Raw genomic sequence first — 18078 nt, forward strand, 5'->3', positions numbered from 1 at the left:
TTTGTCAGAAGAGGGTTCTGTTCCCCTCTTCCCAGTTCCCAAAAGGCTAGGAGGGTGGAGGTTGATCCTAGACCTCAGAACTATTAATATCTTTATCTTTTTGCAGCCTTTCAAGATATTGTCCCTAGCAACATTAATTCCATCCTTAATTCCCAGAGATTGGCTCACTGTCCTCAACCTCTAGGCTGCACACTTTCATGTAGCTAAGCACCCATCTCATGGTTTGTTGTTGGTACAGAGCATTACCAGTACTGTGCCTTCCCCTTTAGCCTTTCAGCTGCTCTGAGGACCTTTATAAAGGTTCTCTCTGTCATTGCAGCTCAACTTATCTGGGGGAGGATAATCATCTTTCCCTATCTGGGCAACTGGATCCTCCTTGAGGTCCAGTCAGAAACAAACATGGCCCTAGTCTTATTTTACATCCTGGACCTTTTTCTAAGCCTGGAAACATCTATCCTAACACTGGTACAGCACACAGACTTCACTGAAGCCACTCTGGACTCCTCAACCACCAGCGCATACTTACCAGCAAAAAGGTTCACCACAATGGCCATTCTTATCTCTACTCTACAACAGAGCACAAATCCAAAGCAAGGTCTTGCCTGCAGCTCTTAGACCACATGTCAGCCTGCATGTATGCGATGCTCCATGCAAGACCTCACCTTCAGTGCTTTCAGGCCTGTCTCTGAATGGTTTACACCTCCATCAGTCTTTTCAAGTGAGTGACCATACCTCCAAGAGTTCTCTACTCTCAGTTGGTGGAAGGGTCCTCTCAGAGTTTGTGTGGGAGTTCCATTTTTGTATCCGTCCCCATCAGGGGTCATCACTCGGAAGCTTCTCTACTTCATTGGGATGCCAGGCTCCACAGCCCATTGCAAATGGACTCCTCAAGAAGCTTGTCTCCACATCAATGTTCTAGAATTCAGGGCAGTTCTCTATAAGTGCCAGTTTTTCCTCTGCTCAGGCAAGGTAATACTGGACAAAAGAGCAGCAATGTACTAGATAAATCATTGGGGGCGGGGCGGGGGGGAAGTTCCTAATACTTATGTGCAGAATCGCTAAGACTGTGGTACTGGAGCTTATCCCACTGCGTAGCTAACTCAGTGGTCTACCTTCCATGCCCCCAAAATACCATATCAGATTCCCTGAGCAGGCACTTTCACCAAGCACAGTTTTGTGATCTGCTTCTTTCTCTGCAAGTGTATTTTTGCTTTCCTCTCGCAGCAGGTCTCCTGATACAGGACTTGGGCACCATAACCCACCCCAATCTGTTAAATCTGCACCCCAGGGCCTGGCTCCTCAGTGGTTCTCAGGCATGGAACTGGGCTGCTATCCCAAAGTTCAGTCTGTACTCCTGAGTAGTAGGTAACCAGTCATGAGGAAAACCTACCTGCAAAAGAGGAGGCACATTCAAGTCTGTTGTAAGCATAAAAGGGGGGTCAATTTATGAGTATGCCAGGGTGCCAATTATATTTTTAAAGCTGAAGTCTAACAAATTAGGTTTGCCACTATATAATAGAATTCAATAGGATAACTGCTTTTTATTGAGTCCAGGGAGCGTTAGCTTACTAGATCAACTTTTAACTTGAACAGTATTTCTCAAATCAGGACACTTGGTTATTTTTAATCAACCAACAATTTATTAATTCACCCAGAACCACATAAATATATAATAAACCATGCACCGCTGAAATGTAGACACAACCAATTGTATATACTACACACACAATGCAGACCTGCAAGAAATTATCACACATAAGAGTTGAGGCTCAGAAGTTATATTAAAGAACAATGCAAATTACCAAGATTTCTTATTACATTTACTTATCATCAGCAATTCTCAATTATTTAGTACCTAACACATTTATCACATGTCCAAGGGTGGACTTGTCTTTAAGGCACTTTGAAGAGTGTGGTTACTTCTCTTTGACTACACTGGTCCAAAAGGGACACATTTTGAATACTAGAAGTAATTGCTCAAAACAATTCTTTTCAATCTCTCTCAGGTCAATTTGCTTAGATTTATAAAGGAGTTAAAATATAAAATGTTTACACTTGAATTCTCACTAGAGAGTGTAGACTCAGCAAGATAACCTACAGTTATATATATTAACAGATCGAAGGGGAAATACAGTCTTTGAAATGAAATTTCACCACTTCTTATCCTCTTAATCCTGGAATGGGGGAAGAGTCCTTTCCACACAGCTGATCTGGGCGTCGGGCACATTTAGGATTGTGCAGCTTCTTGTGTTAGGTTCTGTCAGTTCTCTTAAGTATATAGTGACCTCAGTTTTATATACCCTAGTTTCAGGGTTTGTTGGAGGGGGACACCCTCTTATTCCTACTGGATACTTGCCAAATTAGTGGTTGGGTTTTATGCAGTGTAGTTGTAGTCAGTCCCAGGATATTAGAGAGACAAGGTGAGTGAGGCAATACCTTTTATAACAGGTAATACCAGCTCATGTGTGTTAGCTAATCTTGTTACCTGCTTGCAGAATGACTCATCCACTTCCTCTTCCTGATTCTATAATAGACCCCCACCATGATATTGCTACTGTTCTTTTTCCTTGTTATTTTCACCCAGAGACTCTTGTTAGGTCTGTTGTTCACTTCCCCTTGGACCTTGGAGCAAGTGTATACATTCTTGATGTACAGCACATCACTTCTTCCTTTTTCCCCCATACCTATCCTTTCAGAACAAGCTATATCCTCAATGCTGGTACTCCAATTATGGAAGTTGTCCCACCAAGTCTCTGTGATGCCAGTTAAGTCATAATTTTCTTCATGTACCATGACTTCCAGTTCATCCTGCTTGTTCCCCATACTCCTTGACTTTATATACAGGCATCGAAGATATTTTGCAGACTGCCCTGTTGCTTTTCTTTTTTGCCTTTTTAATACAGTTGTGATTTCTAGACCCTTCTCCAGAAGTTTCATAGATTCTAGGATTGGAAGGGACCTCGAGAGGTCATCGAGTCCAGTCCCCTGCCCTCATGGCAGGACCAAATACTGTCTAGACCATCCCAGTTAGACATTTATCTAACCTACTCTTAAATATCTCCAGAGATGGAGATTCCACAACCTCCCTAGGCAGTTTATTCCAGTGTTTAACCACCCTGACAGTTAGGAACTTTTTCCTAATGTCCAACCTAAATCTCCCTTGCTGCAGTTTAAGCCCATGGCTTCTTGTTCTATCCTTAGAGGCTAAGGTGAACACGTTTTCTCCCTCCTCCTTATGACACCCTTTTATATACCTGAAAACTGCTATCATGTCCCCTCTCACTCTTCTCTTTTCCAAACTAAACAAACCCAATTCTTTCAGCCTTCCTTCATAGGTCATGTTCTTAATCATTCTTGTTGCTCTTCTCTGGACCCTCTCCAATTTCTCCACAGCTCTCTTGAAATGCGGTGCCCAGAACTGGACACAATACTTCAGTTGAGGCCTAACCAGCGCAGAATAGAGTGGAAGAATGACTTCTCATGTCTTGCTCACAACACACCTGTTAATGCATCCCAGAATCATGTTTGCTTTTTTTGCAACAGCATCACACTGTTGACTCATACTTAGCTTGTGGTCCACTATAACCCCTAGATGCCTTTCTGCCGTACTCCTTCCTAGACAGTCTCTTCCCATTCTGTATGTGTAAAACTGATTGTTGATTCCTAAGTGGAGCACTTTGCATTTGTCTTTGTTAAACTTCATCCTGTTTACCTCTGTCCATTTCTCCAATTAGTCCAGATCATTTTGAATTATGACTCTATCCTCCAAAACAGTTGCAATCCCTCCCAGTTTGGTATCATCTGCAAACTTAATAAGCGTACTTTCTATGCCAATATCTAAGTCGTTGATGAAGATATTGAACAGAGCCGGTCCCAAAACAGACCCCTGCGGAACCCCACTCGTTATACCTTTCCAGCAGGATTGGGAACCATTAATAACTACTCTCTGAGTATGGTTATCCAGCCAGTTATGCACCCACCTTATAGTAGCCCCATCTAAGTTGTATTTGCCTAGTTTATCGATAAGAATATCATGTGAGACCATATCAAATGTCTTACTAAAGTCTAGGTATACCACATCCACCGCTTCTCCCTTATCCACAAGACTCATTATCCTATCAAAGAAAGCTATCAGATTGGTTAGACATGATTTGTTCTTTACAAATCCATGCTGGCTATTCCCTAGCACCTTACCACTTTCCAAGTGTTTGCAGATGATTTCCTTAATTACTTTACTCCATTATCTTCCCTGGCACACAAATTAAACTAACTGTTCTGTAGTTTCCTGGGTCGTTTTTATTCCCTTTTTATAGATAGGCACTATATTTGCCCTTTTCCAGTCTTCTGGAATCTCTCCTGTCTCCCATGATTTTCCAAAAATAATAGCTAGAGGCTCAGATACCTCCTCTATTAGCTCCTTGAGTGTTCTAGGATGCATTTCATCAGGGTCTGCTGACTTGCAAGCATCTAACTTTTCTAAGTGATTTTTAACTTGTTCTTTTTTTATTTTATCTTCTAAACCTACGCCCTTCCCATTAGCATTCACTAAGTTAGTAATTCCTTCAGACTTCTCGGTGAAGACCGAAACAAAGAAGTCATTAAGCATCTCTGTCATTTCCAAGTTTCCTGTTACTGTATCTCCCTCCTCACTGAGCAATGGGCCTACCCGGTCCTTGGTCTTCCTCCTACTTCTAATGTATTGATAAAAAGTCTTCTTGTTTCCCTTTATTCCCGTAGCCAGTTTGAGCTCATTTGGTGCCTTTGCCTTTCTAATCTTGCCCCTGCATTCCTGTGTTGTTTGCCTATATTCATCCTTTGTAATTTGTCCTAGTTTCCATTTTTTATATGACTCCTTTTTATTTTTTAGATCATGCAAGTTAGTCCCTTCCCCTTGTCTTCATTACTTGAGCCTAGATGTGCATTGGCTGGATTTTTGTCACCATCTCCCATAGGACCTAGCTTAAAGCTCTCCTTATCAGGTTAACCAGACCACGTCCAAAGATGCTCTTCCCAGTACTTGATAGATGGAGCCCAGCCCAGCATAGTAATCCTCTTTCCTGGAACATCAGCTCATTATCAAAGAAGCCAAAACCCACTCACCAACACCACCTGACACACATTTACTTCCGCAATTAGATGGTCCTTGCCTAGGCCTTTTCCTTCAATAGGGAGGATGGACAAGAACACCACTTGTTCCCCAAACTCTTTCATCCTTCTTTCCAGAGCCATGTAGTCTTCAGTGATCCGCTCAAGGTCATTCTTGGCACCATCATTGGTGCCAACATGGATAAGTACGAAGGGGTAGTAGTCTGAGGGCTTGATGAGTCTTTGCAGACTAGCAGTCACATCCTGAATTCTAACTCCAGGCAAGCAGCCCGCTTCTCGGGATTCCTGGTCCGGACGGCAGATGGATGATTCTGTCCCCCTTAGGAGAGAATCCCCAACCATCACCACCCTTCTCCTCCTCTTGGAAGTGGGGGTCGTGGAACCCCCGATCCTTAGGACAATGCATTCCACGCCTTCCAGTCAACGGGGGTCTCCTTCTGATCCTTTCCCCCAGATGACCCTACCAAGGCATTCTCAGCAGTAGTACCTGTGCAGAGAGCCTGAAAGTGGTTGCTTACTGCTATCTGCATTGGGGGTAGCTTACCTCTATCTGCATTGGGGGTATACTGGTTCTCCTCTTTTTCTTCTTCTGGAGGAATATGCTGCCAAATTTCTTTCTTGTTCTTCAGTCCCCCCTGTGCTGTCGTCTCCGATTCTTTGGCATGCTGTGCCCGCAGTACCAAATCCTGACATCTATCCAGGAAGTCGTCATTTTCTTAGATGAAATGCAGGGTTATTACATGGGTCTTTTTTACTCTAACCTTTTTTCCAATATGGAGACCAGATTGCACTTTGTACAGAAAAAGTCACTTCTATTGTCCAGGAGAACTTGGCACATCCCATGATGATCTCAACAGCCAACCTCACTATCTATATTTCCTACCTTGTAATGTATCAAGAGCCTCTTCAGATGTATTTATTGCTCGCACAAGCCTGAAAGGCAAAATCCTGTGTGGGCTCACCCCCTAGGTGAACTCTCAGGCAAACTCCCTCTGTTTGCTTCTCCTCTGTTCGTATCTTACTTCATAACTAGAACTTAAAAAGTATTTGTAGTAGAGTAAAGATTCCTTTATTTTTCTTTGTTTAACTTATGCTATGTTTAAATCCCACATGTTTAAACATACCTAGCTGTGTTTTTTTAAATAAGTGATTGAAAGTCAAGTGTTTAAAAGAAACATTTGTATATACTACAAATCAACAGTGGCTGCAGAAAACATTCGTAAATATTAATGTGTGCATGTGCCATGGGGGCTCCATTCTTTCTGAAGTCAGGCGAGAACATTTAGAATTTAGTTTCAGGTTTAGACTCACTCAGAACTTGAAAAAAAAAACCCACCTTTTTTAAACTCTTCTTTGGCTGTTTCATGTTTACGAAGAATCTTTTTTCCCCTGGTCCTAAAATATCTGCTCCCATTGTGGTTTGAAAACATTTAACATTTATAGTATGAATAAGACAATAAGATGTGCCCAAAGTGACGTCTGATGGCACAGGAAAGATACAGATTCAGAAGACTAAAAACAGACACTGTTAGAACTGTACAGGATAATGAAAACCAATAAACAAGAGGAAAATTACACATTTCAATCGCTATTTTAAAAAGGAAAGAAGGGGGAGCTTTTTTGTGTCTGTTTTGCTGCTTGAACAGAATACTGAGTGTGGCTGAAGTCAAATCTTCTTTCAGATATCAAAGAAATACATAAAATTTATGCCAGGTGGGCTAATGATGAATCTTTTCTCCTATTATTTTGCAGATATTGATGAGTGCAATGAAGACCCCAACATCTGTCTCTTTGGCTCCTGCACTAATACTCCAGGAGGCTTTCAATGCACCTGTCCCATAGGCTTTGTGCTGTCTGACAATGGACGAAGGTGTTTTGGTAATATGCAGGGTTAAACTGACAGCAGTAGTTAACAAACTTTGCAAGAAGAGTGGGGACTATGTAGTAATGTCTCACAGGTTGTCAGGATTGTTGCCATGTCATGCTCTTATTACAAGTTTATGATGTTAAAAATAAGTTGATTAGGTTCTCCCAGCAAAATAAATGTTTGTCACATGGTGCACCATGCTCTACAGAAGACAATAAATCTCTTACCTTCTAGTACAACTTAGCAATACGACCAACAGTCACAGTTCCCTTTAATCCTTTTTATAAAACTAAATCCATTGGTTCTTTTAAGGGTGGATTCCCTGCCCAGATGTGCTCCCTTTGTGCCACAGGTTATGAGCTTCTACACCTTTCTCTCTACAGCCCCTGGCACTGGGATGCCATTCACCTCTGCCAAGATGGTGTACAGTCCTGCTGGAACTAGCACTGGACTAGGGCAGATAATCATGGAGCTGTAACCAGCTTCCTGATAGCACCGTGCTCTGCTGCATCCAGCAAATGCTAGGCATGACAGGAAACTTGCCTCAAAATATTGCAAGAAATCCTTTTCTTTTTATACTCCAAAAATACTTCTTTACTTGTAGGAAAACTGCATTTGCGTCGTGAGCTCAGTTCCTTGTTCCCTGGGCTGGCAGAGTCTGGGGCTATGTGGAGCTGTCATTTGTAAAGGCAGGAGTGGAAGTATTTTTTACCTGTGTAATGATGATCCCTGCTGTCCTGCAGAGGGTGAATAATGTGCAAAAAAGTCTTAGGCCTGGTCTACACTAAAACATTAGGTTGACCCAGCGATGTTGCTCAAGGGTGTGAAAAATCCACATCTCTGAAGGGTGTAGTTAAGCCAACCTAACCCCCACTGTAGATAGTGCTAGGTCTATGGAAGAATTCTTCCATTGACCCTAGCTACTGCCTCTCAAGGAGGTAGATTACCTACGCCAATGGGAAAATCCCTTCCCTCAGTGTAGATAGTGTCTACATTGAAGTGCTACAGTGGCACAGCTGCAGTCCTCACTTCAACACTGAATGCAGCAGACAGCAGTTGTGCATAACTGGGTTGGTATCCTGTTGTCTGGGTGGGAGATGTATTCCCTAATATAATGGGGAAAACTCAGGCCTAGAATTATCCCTGTTATTTTCAGCTACATTTTTCTCTGATCAGGTAGGAGCCTGTCATATAGTATGTGTGGGTTTTTTACTTACCTAGCTTATTACTGTTGCTTTTTGTTTGTTTGTTTGTTCTCACTTTTCTAGATACCCGGCAGAGCTTCTGTTTCACTAACTTTGAAAATGGGAAATGCTCTGTCCCAAAGGCTTTCAACACCACCAAGGCAAAATGTTGCTGCAGTAAGATGCCAGGAGAGGGATGGGGTGATCCTTGTGAGCTCTGCCCCAAGGAAGAAGAAGGTATGCATCGTGGTTTATAATAAGTGTAGGAAAAGACTGAAGGAAAAGTGTAGGAAAAGACTGAAATGTGAAGGCAAAATAGTGCCTCTGCACAGCAGTAAATTAGCCTCCCGCAGTAGTAGGGAGAAAGGCAAAATGTGGGTTAGTGCCCAGAAACACAAAAGCGTCACTGGCATGTTTTGTTACCCTACTATTTGGTTTACACTAAAACTGAGGGGGACACATTAAATGATTATGTGCTAAGAAAGCTGCTCTATAGGCTCTGACACGATTACTCAGGCTTATTACTAGTAAAGGTTGTTGCAGTTGAAACTAGCAAGAAGGGAAAAATACAACTCAATAACGGGGAAAATATGGTGGGAATATCTATCCAAAACTCACTCTTTCATGGGTGTTAATTAAATTCAGCTGCCTTAATGGTGTTATCACTTTCATCCTTGTTTGTTTATAATTGTTTAAAATGTTCCTCTACAGTTGCTTTCCAGGATTTGTGTCCCTATGGCCATGGAACTATCCCTGGGATTGATGATACACGGGAAGGTATTGTTTTATTTCTGACACCACTTAGAAAATCTTTAATTCCCAGTTAAGCGAGGCGCCATTGGGTAATGCTGTTTTATTCTTTCTGGTAAAGCTTTTTTTTATTTTGTGGTTTTTGTTTTGTTTTCAAGTGTGACAGAAGTTTTGGGACACTGAGAAAGCTTACAAGATATATTCTATTTTTGAAACTGCATAGTTATATTTTGGCCCAAGACACATAGAACAAGATGTTTACTTTTTGGTCATTTCCTGCTTTTTATTAGAAACGTAATATTTAATATAAAAAACAGTGAAGTTTGAGAGCTGAAAGATTGCAGTTTACGTGGCTTTCTATTTTTCAGATGTCAATGAATGTCTTGAGAGCCCAGGCATTTGTTCAAATGGTCATTGTATCAACACTGATGGATCATTCCGCTGTGAGTGCCCCATGGGATACAACTTAGATTACACTGGAGTGCACTGTGTGGGTAAGTTCTGATTCTACATTAGGCAAACTGTATTGCAAGGATAGCAATGCTTAAAGTTCATAAACTTAAAATACCCCTTAGCCTGTGTCCCAGTTCTCTTAAGTTTGTGTTTTACTTATTTCATCCTAGATACTGATGAATGTTCGATTGGCAATCCATGTGGAAATGGCACATGCACTAATGTGATTGGTAGTTTTGAATGTAACTGTCATGAAGGATTTGAGCCAGGCCCAATGATGAATTGTGAAGGTAAATTATGATTTCCGCCTTTTTACCTCCTCTTTGTCTCTTATATTTAAAATATTTTATTTACCATCACACTATCGAGGTGGTATACATTGGGTTTTTATTACAAAGTCAAAGTTATAAGTTAAAAGGAATCTCTCCTCTTGAAATACGGCAATGAAAAATAAAGCTTAGGGTTCTGAAATGAGCTGTGTAAAAGTAAATGTTGCAAAAATAGTACTTTTCATGACTAGCTAGTGTGTGGTGCAGTGTAACCCTGCTAACATTCCTTTTGAAGGAAAAGTTTTCTCCTCACCCAGCTCTAGAGAAATATGTTGCCTGAGAGAAGTGTTTCTAAGAATAACTGAACATCTTAAATTTCCTTATCAATACATTGTAATGGCCATTAACGTGGCATGTGAGTGCAGATAAGTACGTTTATTTTAATAGTCAAATATGCTGCTTGTTAGTTTTTTCCCAAATCTTAGGGTGTGGCCTCCAGCGATGGAGGGAGAGAAGGGACATGGATAGGCTACTCAACTGTTCTCCAGCGTCTCAGCTTTCATTTGAAAATAAGGGTCTAGCTGTTACAAATAAGGGGTGTAAAGAAAACCTTGAAAATGGTACCAGAGTGTAGTTGGTTCAAAAGTGTTTGCCTGAGTTTGAAGAGAACCTGACACAATAGCTTTGGAGTGTGACATGCCCCATTCATTTCATTGGGTGTTAAGTCAAATGCCACTAATAATACTTTAATTGTCAACATTAACTATTTCACTGCTCAACAAAACATGTAAGAAAGCAGAGAGAGGATCATATTATGAAGATCTATTCATTTTGGATAGGCCTTTAACAATATATGGTGGGTTTGAAGGAGGGCATGATTAGTTTATTTTCCTGAATAGGAACTCAGCTTTCAAAAGCTTGGGAAATGCAAGACTGTCTATTGTAAATAGTGTCAGGTAGTAAAATCACAAACCAAACCAAAATACAAAACACCTGCAACTCTAACCTTAAAGGTGACTTTAGAAGTGTATGTTATAAAAGTCAATATGTATGAGGATATATTTATTTCTTGTTTATGCTGCTTCAGAAATACACAAAAAAATTCCCAGGATTTCTAACACTTTTTAGATGGTAACACAGAAAATGTGGGTATAAAGAAAGTTCTAGTGGTGCTATTACAATTAAACTGGAACATAGCATTCATTCTCCCTTTTCCTTACTACTCAGACATAAATGAGTGTGCGCAGAACCCTTTGCTGTGTGCTTTTCGGTGCATCAACACTTACGGTTTCTATGAATGCACCTGTCCAGTTGGCTATGAACTGAGAGAAGACCAAAAGATGTGCAAAGGTAATTAACTTAAAAAAAGTTTTAGAAAGTAATGGCTATTGAAATGTAATTTTTTCCCCATGCCTGTTACCCAGTAATAATCAAAGTACAGTCAAAAGTTTTTTTTTCAGTGCATCCTGTATCCAGCCTTTTTAATAAAATGTTGCAACAGGACCTACCATATGATGTACCAAATTGATACACTCAGCATTGTGTCCAAGACAGAATATCACCTGGTGGGCCTTGTTGTCCACTTGCCACAAAAACTTGGATCAAGATGGAGCATTTCATGCTGGAGCATGTCCTCTCTGTGGGTTATACTGTAACAATGTTAAAGATGGAGGTTACTGCTATTTGCTTAATTTTATACAAATTAGGAGTGGCTCTCAGGCTTTTGATTAATTGCAGAGCTCACATGCCCCCTCAATCCTCCCCAAGTAGCCTGTCACCTAATTTACTCTTAATAAAAACAGTTTGTGGTTAAGAAGAAAAATAAAAATGATATTTTCTGAACAACAAATACTAGTTGTCTTCTACAACTGAACCTACAAGAAAGCATTCATGCTAGGTCTTTGTTATTTGAAATACAACACATACTACATTTTTTTTCAGACCTGGATGAATGTGCTGAAGGTCTTCATGATTGTGAATCAAGAGGCATGATGTGCAAAAATTTGATTGGCACCTTCATGTGTATCTGCCCTCCTGGAATGACCCGTAGACCTGATGGAGAAGGCTGCATGGGTAAGGCTTGGGAACACTTCATATATTGCTCCAATATTAAAATGAAAAATTAATATACAAGTACATTTGGAAAATAACTACAGATGGTCCCCGACTTATGCAAGCGTTCTGTTCCGGAACGCCTTGTGTAAGTCAGGAACGTATACCCAAAAATTACGGAGGTGGGAGGGGGAAGCTTACAGAACTTACGGAACCTTTTCCATAAGTCCAGATTTGCATAAACCGGGTTTATGTACCCAGGGAGCGTCTACTCAGAGCATTCTTTGGTTAGGTGTCAGAATTATATACCTCTTTGAAAAGTAATTGAGATAACCAGAGACTTATTTCTCTCAAGCAGTCCAAGATCACTGAAAGGGTGGGAATTTTTAAATACAAAGAGATACAGAAAATTTACTCTGTGTTGTACTGCTTGACACTGAAGTATTGCTATAAAGTTGTTACTCTGATTTTGAGCCAACTTCAGTTATCTTTTGGAAAAAGCCAACTCCCTAAGCGATATTATTATCCCTTTGTGACTTGGTTGTTTTCTGCATTGAAACATTAAAGGGCTAATTTTTTGCACAATTTTACCCCTCCAAACCCGCTCCTAAAATGATGAATTATTGAATTGTAGGCTAACAGGGAGACCGCCAAAATCATAAATGGCAGCTAGGTGCTAATTAATTACACCCTTTGCTACTTGACTGTGGGTTTAGATAAAGTAATTAGAGGCACAACTCCTCAGAATTGCATCTGCAATATTTTGTAGGGACAAAAACACAACATTGCATCTGTGCTCAGCTACATATACCCAAACATCTGTTCATGGGGATGGAGACACAAGGTCTCTTGAACTTTCCACTTGACAAGTCTACTCTAACCCCGTTCCATCCAGTCTTTTCTTGTTTTAGGGCTTGATTCTCTAATCTTTACAGTCAGTAATTCTTACACAAGAAGTCCCAGTGAACTCAGGACTACTTATCATAAATAACAGTTAGGGCCTTAGGTCTATATTTGTTTCTTTTTCTGTGTGGCCTACCTTTGCTTTCGGTGCACAGGGTTGTAAGAATTAAGTCTTAAAATTACTGAGACTACCCATTAAAGCCTTAATTAGCTAGCCAAAAGGTATCTCTCTTGATTGTTCTTTAAATATGAATAATAAAAGTAGAATTATTGTAGGTAAATAAATGATATATTTGCAAAAGACTGTATTAATAGTAGACAAATTATATGTACGTATCCAGCTTTTTCAGAGTTAAGGGGTAACGATCTAGAGCAAAATATGAACATTTTACTCCAGCCATCAGCAGCAAAGAATTCATAGAAATTAAAAACCACCAAAATTCAGAATAATTCTCTCATCTTAAGATGAATAGGCAAACAGCTTCCCTTGACCATTACTGTAATTTGTTTAGAGGGAAAAATGGATAGATCTTGCCAAGTGCTGCTGTGTCTGGAATCAGAATTTTTCCCTTGCAATGTCACAAATCCATTGCCCATTCTGAAGCTTTCTGTATTGACAAAAAGTACTGGAATTCATCTCCAAGTTGAAAAAAAAAAAAATCTTTAGTTCTCTTCAACAGACATCCTGGTGAATGTGTTCAAGAGAACAGTAATAATCTTCCCTCAGCAGCAGAGTAAAATCTCTCCTTACAGAATTATTATTTTATTGTGCATTCAAGGAAAACAGTCTTCTTTAATCATAAAGTATATCAGTCTATTTGCTAGTAAGAAATCAAGAATTGTGCCTTTACGCGAGAGATAGCTGTGGGATTCAAACCTACCTCTGTTTTTGTCCTGAGCAGGCAAACCTTCCAGTGTTGTTCTTTTAAGCACCTATGGAAATTACTGTATCAATTTGTTTTTTGCAAGCTAATATGGGAAAAATAAGGAGCAGACACTTTGGGATTATAAACCCTATTTTAGGAAAGCACCTAAGCATACTTAGTTCTTACTGACTTCAGTGGGACTTAAGCATGTGTTTAGGTGCCCTTCCTGAACAGGCACACTTTATAGAATCGTGGTCATGTGACATACTCTTTAACTATTGATTTTCTGTTTCTTAATGGCTCACACTATTTTATTTTGAATGACTTCATTAGTGTATAAAATTTCATTTTAATGCTAATTGCTGGACAAAGTTGTAGTGCAGTGAGCTTATGCCATGATTCATTTAAAACTTACCATAATTGGTAGGAAATTGACAAGGTTTCATCTTTCTAAGTTGCTATATTTTTCCATACCTTCTTCAAAGCACATGTGTGCTGAGTTCTCAACAGAAGAGTGAACATCAGCTTTTGGAGGCTTACTCAGCTGTCTTTTGGCCACAGCATACAAATATATTAGTTACCAAAATGTTTGAATTTTCTTTGCCTGCTGAGTAAATAACTGACAGTTTTTAGTCTGTCAATTCATATAAGTTTTAAATCACATTTATTGTGTGTATATGTGTGATATTTTTGTAAAGATGAAAATGAATGCCGTACCAAGCCAGGTATCTGTGAAAATGGTCGCTGTGTGAACATTATTGGAAGCTACAGGTGTGAATGTAATGAAGGATTCCAGTCAAGCCCATCAGGCACTGAGTGCCTTGGTAAGTTGATTTCCTTGGCATACATTTCCCATTACATGAAAAAGTATAAACTCTGTGCAATAATATTTAAATAAAAAATATTTTATGCTTGCTGCTTGCTAAGATTTCTACCAATAATGCAGACCCTGAGTACTTCACATGTCTCCTGGCTGTACAATAGATTAAATCACAATCCTTGATCTGTTTTTCAGGATTAAGATAAATTGAGTTTTCAAAGAGAAAACAATGATTTATTTTATTTCTGGGGAAAAAAATGATAATTAACATAGCCAGGAAAAATGGTGGTTTCATGCTGAAGGAAAAAAGCATATAGAGTAAGCGAGGCTAATGCTAATGTTAAATAACAAATCTCACATTAAGAGCAAAATATTTCTAATTATTCCATTTATGAGCCAGATACTGCTGCTACAGAATTCGAATGTTAGATCTGTTATACTGTACAGTTGTGTGTAAAAAATAAATACAAATCATTACTTTTCAGTAACTATTTTGATTAATTTTTTCCTAACTCACTGTTTTTCCGAAATGGAGATTATTATAGTATGAACATTTAAAGTAAGAACAGGAAATGTTACTGGCAAAATTCTATATGACATAGGCTCTAATTTCAGTCTGTAAATTAACATTTTAAATAAATTCTAAACAGTTAAAAGGGAGCTAATACCAACTTGAAGGATCTTGTGCCTACCTGGAAACAATTTTAGGATAGTCTAATAACCTGAAGAGGAAGGCAAATGAATGCAGTCACTGATAACTTGGGAGAGAGGCAGGAGTGGTTGATGAAGCTGTTACTGCATGCTGAAGAAAGGAGAGTGACTAGAGTTGTTAACTGTCCAGCAGGGCTTAGTTTGTTAGTAACTTCTGGAAGATAGCAGGGCATCTGATAATATCTTGGTTTTTTCCAGTCTTCATAGTGTTGAATTCACAAAGGGGTTTCTCATTTTAATTAGTAAACACAAAAGCTACCATTCAACAGAGCAAACAACTGGTTATTGTTTAATATTTTGGTGACATCAGTGTATCAATTTATCTGATTCAAAATGCTTAACATTTTAAGAAGTGGGGGGGGGGAAGCAATTGAATGAACTGAAGTGATGAAACAAAATAATTCTTCTAAAGCAAACTACAACTGTAAGAATTGTTGAGACATTAGGATTTATGCTTCTCCCAAAAAATGCAGGAAATCAGTTTCTTCAAGAGTAAATGTGCCACTGAATGAAACTGGGTTTCATGATCCTGCTTGTGAAATATTTTCAAGGGAAACATCTTCATCCAAATGTAGTTGCAGTGATAATTTAAATCCCTGTTCTGAACCTACAAGCAGATCTTCAGCATCGACACAACCACCATCAGCATCATGACTGGTTCAACAGGTGGACTGATATCCCTGCTTCCCCATCCTACACAGGAAGTTTTCAGGCTAGCTACGAAGGGGACTAAGACTAGGTGCTGCAACATCTGACTTTTAGGCACCCTGAGGCCCACTGGAATCTGCCACTCTCACTTAGGCACCCAGGCGGTCTACACTGCGCATTGGAAAAGTTAGAGCAGGGACCCCCATTAACTAACCAATATGATATGCTGATGAGAGGGATGTAGCCTGCCTCTCAAAGAGAGTTAGATGCTTAAACAGGTGGTGCCTCCCTCCAGTTGGGAATTTCAGCTGTAAACTCTCACCTGGATTTAGGGCTGACCTGGCGTAGGTGCCTGAGGAAGAGGAGGGTATGTGGTGGTGCTTTTAGTCAATTATTGCCAATGGATAGGACACTCACCAGAATGTTAGAGACCTACATGGTGTGGAGAAGGGCTTGGATCCCAGGTACCCCACCTCCCAGAAGAGTGCCATCACTATAGGATACTCTGGGATGAGTCTCTTCTCAATCTCTCCTGTTAGGGCACTCACCTGAGATGGGGGAAGACCTGGGTTCAGCTCCCTACGCCAATGAATATTTAAATATTTACAGGAACATCCTCCCTCCCCCGCATGCCTACTGGATCAAGCCTTGAGGATTAGGTAGGCAGGGGAATGCCTAGTTTGTGACTCCCACTGGGGCTTAGGCGTGAATGAGGCACTAGGTGTCAGGACTCAGGTGGTTTTGTGCATGCCCAACAGCAGAAATGTAGGCACTTGAGGTGTCTATCAGTGGAAACAATGCCTAGGGACTTCAGGAGCCTATAGGGTTAGATTGTTAATCCCCCCGCCATCTGACTTTTGGATTTGGGCACCTAAAGTAGCAGGTGCCTAAACCCCTTTGTGACACTAGCCCTCTGTCACTAAATTTGCATCCAATTACCATAAGTACTTGAAATTTGCATTGAGAATATGGAGACCTTTGCTCGAAACCCAACACATCAGACCAGCAATCCCTATGGTTCACAACATTATCAGTATCAGGCGCTCCCATTCAACCTGGCATTAAAATGATGTTGCTGGTAGCAGACTAGAAAAAGGAAGGCCTATGTGCATCTCTGCTTGGATGGCTAGCTAGTCAGAGCCAAGAAAAACCACCAGATGAGGGAAGCCCTTGCCAGGATATGCTTTCTACAAGAGAACCATGGACGGATCATCAGCCAGAAGAGCTGATGATTTCTGTCTTGGCAGCTAGTGTTACGCAAGCCTAAACACAGAAGCCAGCAGATCTTTCTTAAAACAGGAGCGGCATCTGAAGCTGCAGTGCCAGAATCAAGTCCTGCAGGTGAGGCAGGGTGCATTTAATCTCCCACCTAGGTGACCAATTATGAATCCAAAATAACAGATTTTACAAAAAGTTAGGAAAAAGATTTTGTAGTTACTATTACATGCTGATTCAGTATATTCTGGCACTCTGCACTGTGTAATTGTTTTCTGGTTGTTCTTTTATTATCAAATGAAGTGCAGCTGCAAGATCTACTCTGGAGCAATATTCATGGTAATACAGTACATTGTAAAAACATGTTACAATGCCAACAAGTGAAAGTGAAAGTATATTTAACGGAATTTTTGCATTAAAAAAGGATTGTGATATTTTTTCCTACTTACTGTATAACCAGTTCTCATGTAAATTGTTATCAACAGAGTGTTGATTCCATAAAAGAGTAGTAACATTCAAGGTGCAGGGCACTTCTGAAGATTAGTGACCAAACGGAACGAGGATGGCTCAGGCTATTAATCCCAGCCCAACATCAATCCCAAGGAAATACACTGCTCTTTTGAACTAAATATATGAACAGATATTTTCAAAAATTACATTTTGGGGAAGTTTGCTTGGTGCTGTTTCCCTTCAGTGCTTTTAGGGTCAAGGTATCACTGCAATGCATTGTGCTGGGTATTTCTTTAGAATTAAAGCCCAATACATTTGCTGATCAGATTGTGCAGTCTTGTGGCAGAGTTCCATTTAGCTTACGTATGAATCAAAGCTTTGTATGAACTCCAGGTCAGCATGTACTCAATGAGCTCTAGCTTTCAACATTTCTTGCATAATATACCTATTTAGTTGACTTCAGCTATTTCTTAGTTAGTATATAGAAGTGAATCATGTTGACATTTTCAAAGTATGGCTCCACAGTAGGAAAACTCAGTCACAGGTGTAAAGTTTTACTGATATTTAAATTAGTTAAGCATAAGCAGAATTAAAATTGATAGCCAGAGGCTTTAATCAGTGTAACTGCACTTGACTTTATTGCCTTCTGTACAGTATTTTGAACTGATTGAAATCCAATAGATTTCAAGATAGCTAAATGTGGACTAATAAAATTAGGGGGCGGGAGGGAACAGGGCAATGATTGCTTGTCTTTGGTAAATTTAATTAGATGACCATGGGTAAA

General features: G+C 39.9%; 1 protein-coding gene across 1 annotated transcript in view; it reads left to right on the forward strand.

Moving 5' to 3' along the window:
- Window positions 1–18078, forward strand: part of FBN2 (fibrillin 2) — a 268195-nt gene that overhangs the window by 221174 nt on the left and 28943 nt on the right. The window contains exons 49-56 of the mRNA XM_054032264.1: window positions 6859–6984; window positions 8242–8394; window positions 8869–8934; window positions 9276–9401; window positions 9531–9650; window positions 10857–10979; window positions 11571–11702; window positions 14149–14274. Coding sequence (XP_053888239.1) covers window positions 6859–6984; window positions 8242–8394; window positions 8869–8934; window positions 9276–9401; window positions 9531–9650; window positions 10857–10979; window positions 11571–11702; window positions 14149–14274 — 972 coding nt within the window. The remainder of the gene's footprint in view (window positions 1–6858; window positions 6985–8241; window positions 8395–8868; window positions 8935–9275; window positions 9402–9530; window positions 9651–10856; window positions 10980–11570; window positions 11703–14148; window positions 14275–18078) is intronic.

Source organism: Malaclemys terrapin, chromosome 6 (genome assembly GCF_027887155.1).
Source record: "Malaclemys terrapin pileata isolate rMalTer1 chromosome 6, rMalTer1.hap1, whole genome shotgun sequence".
Taxonomy (NCBI): domain Eukaryota; kingdom Metazoa; phylum Chordata; order Testudines; family Emydidae; genus Malaclemys; species Malaclemys terrapin.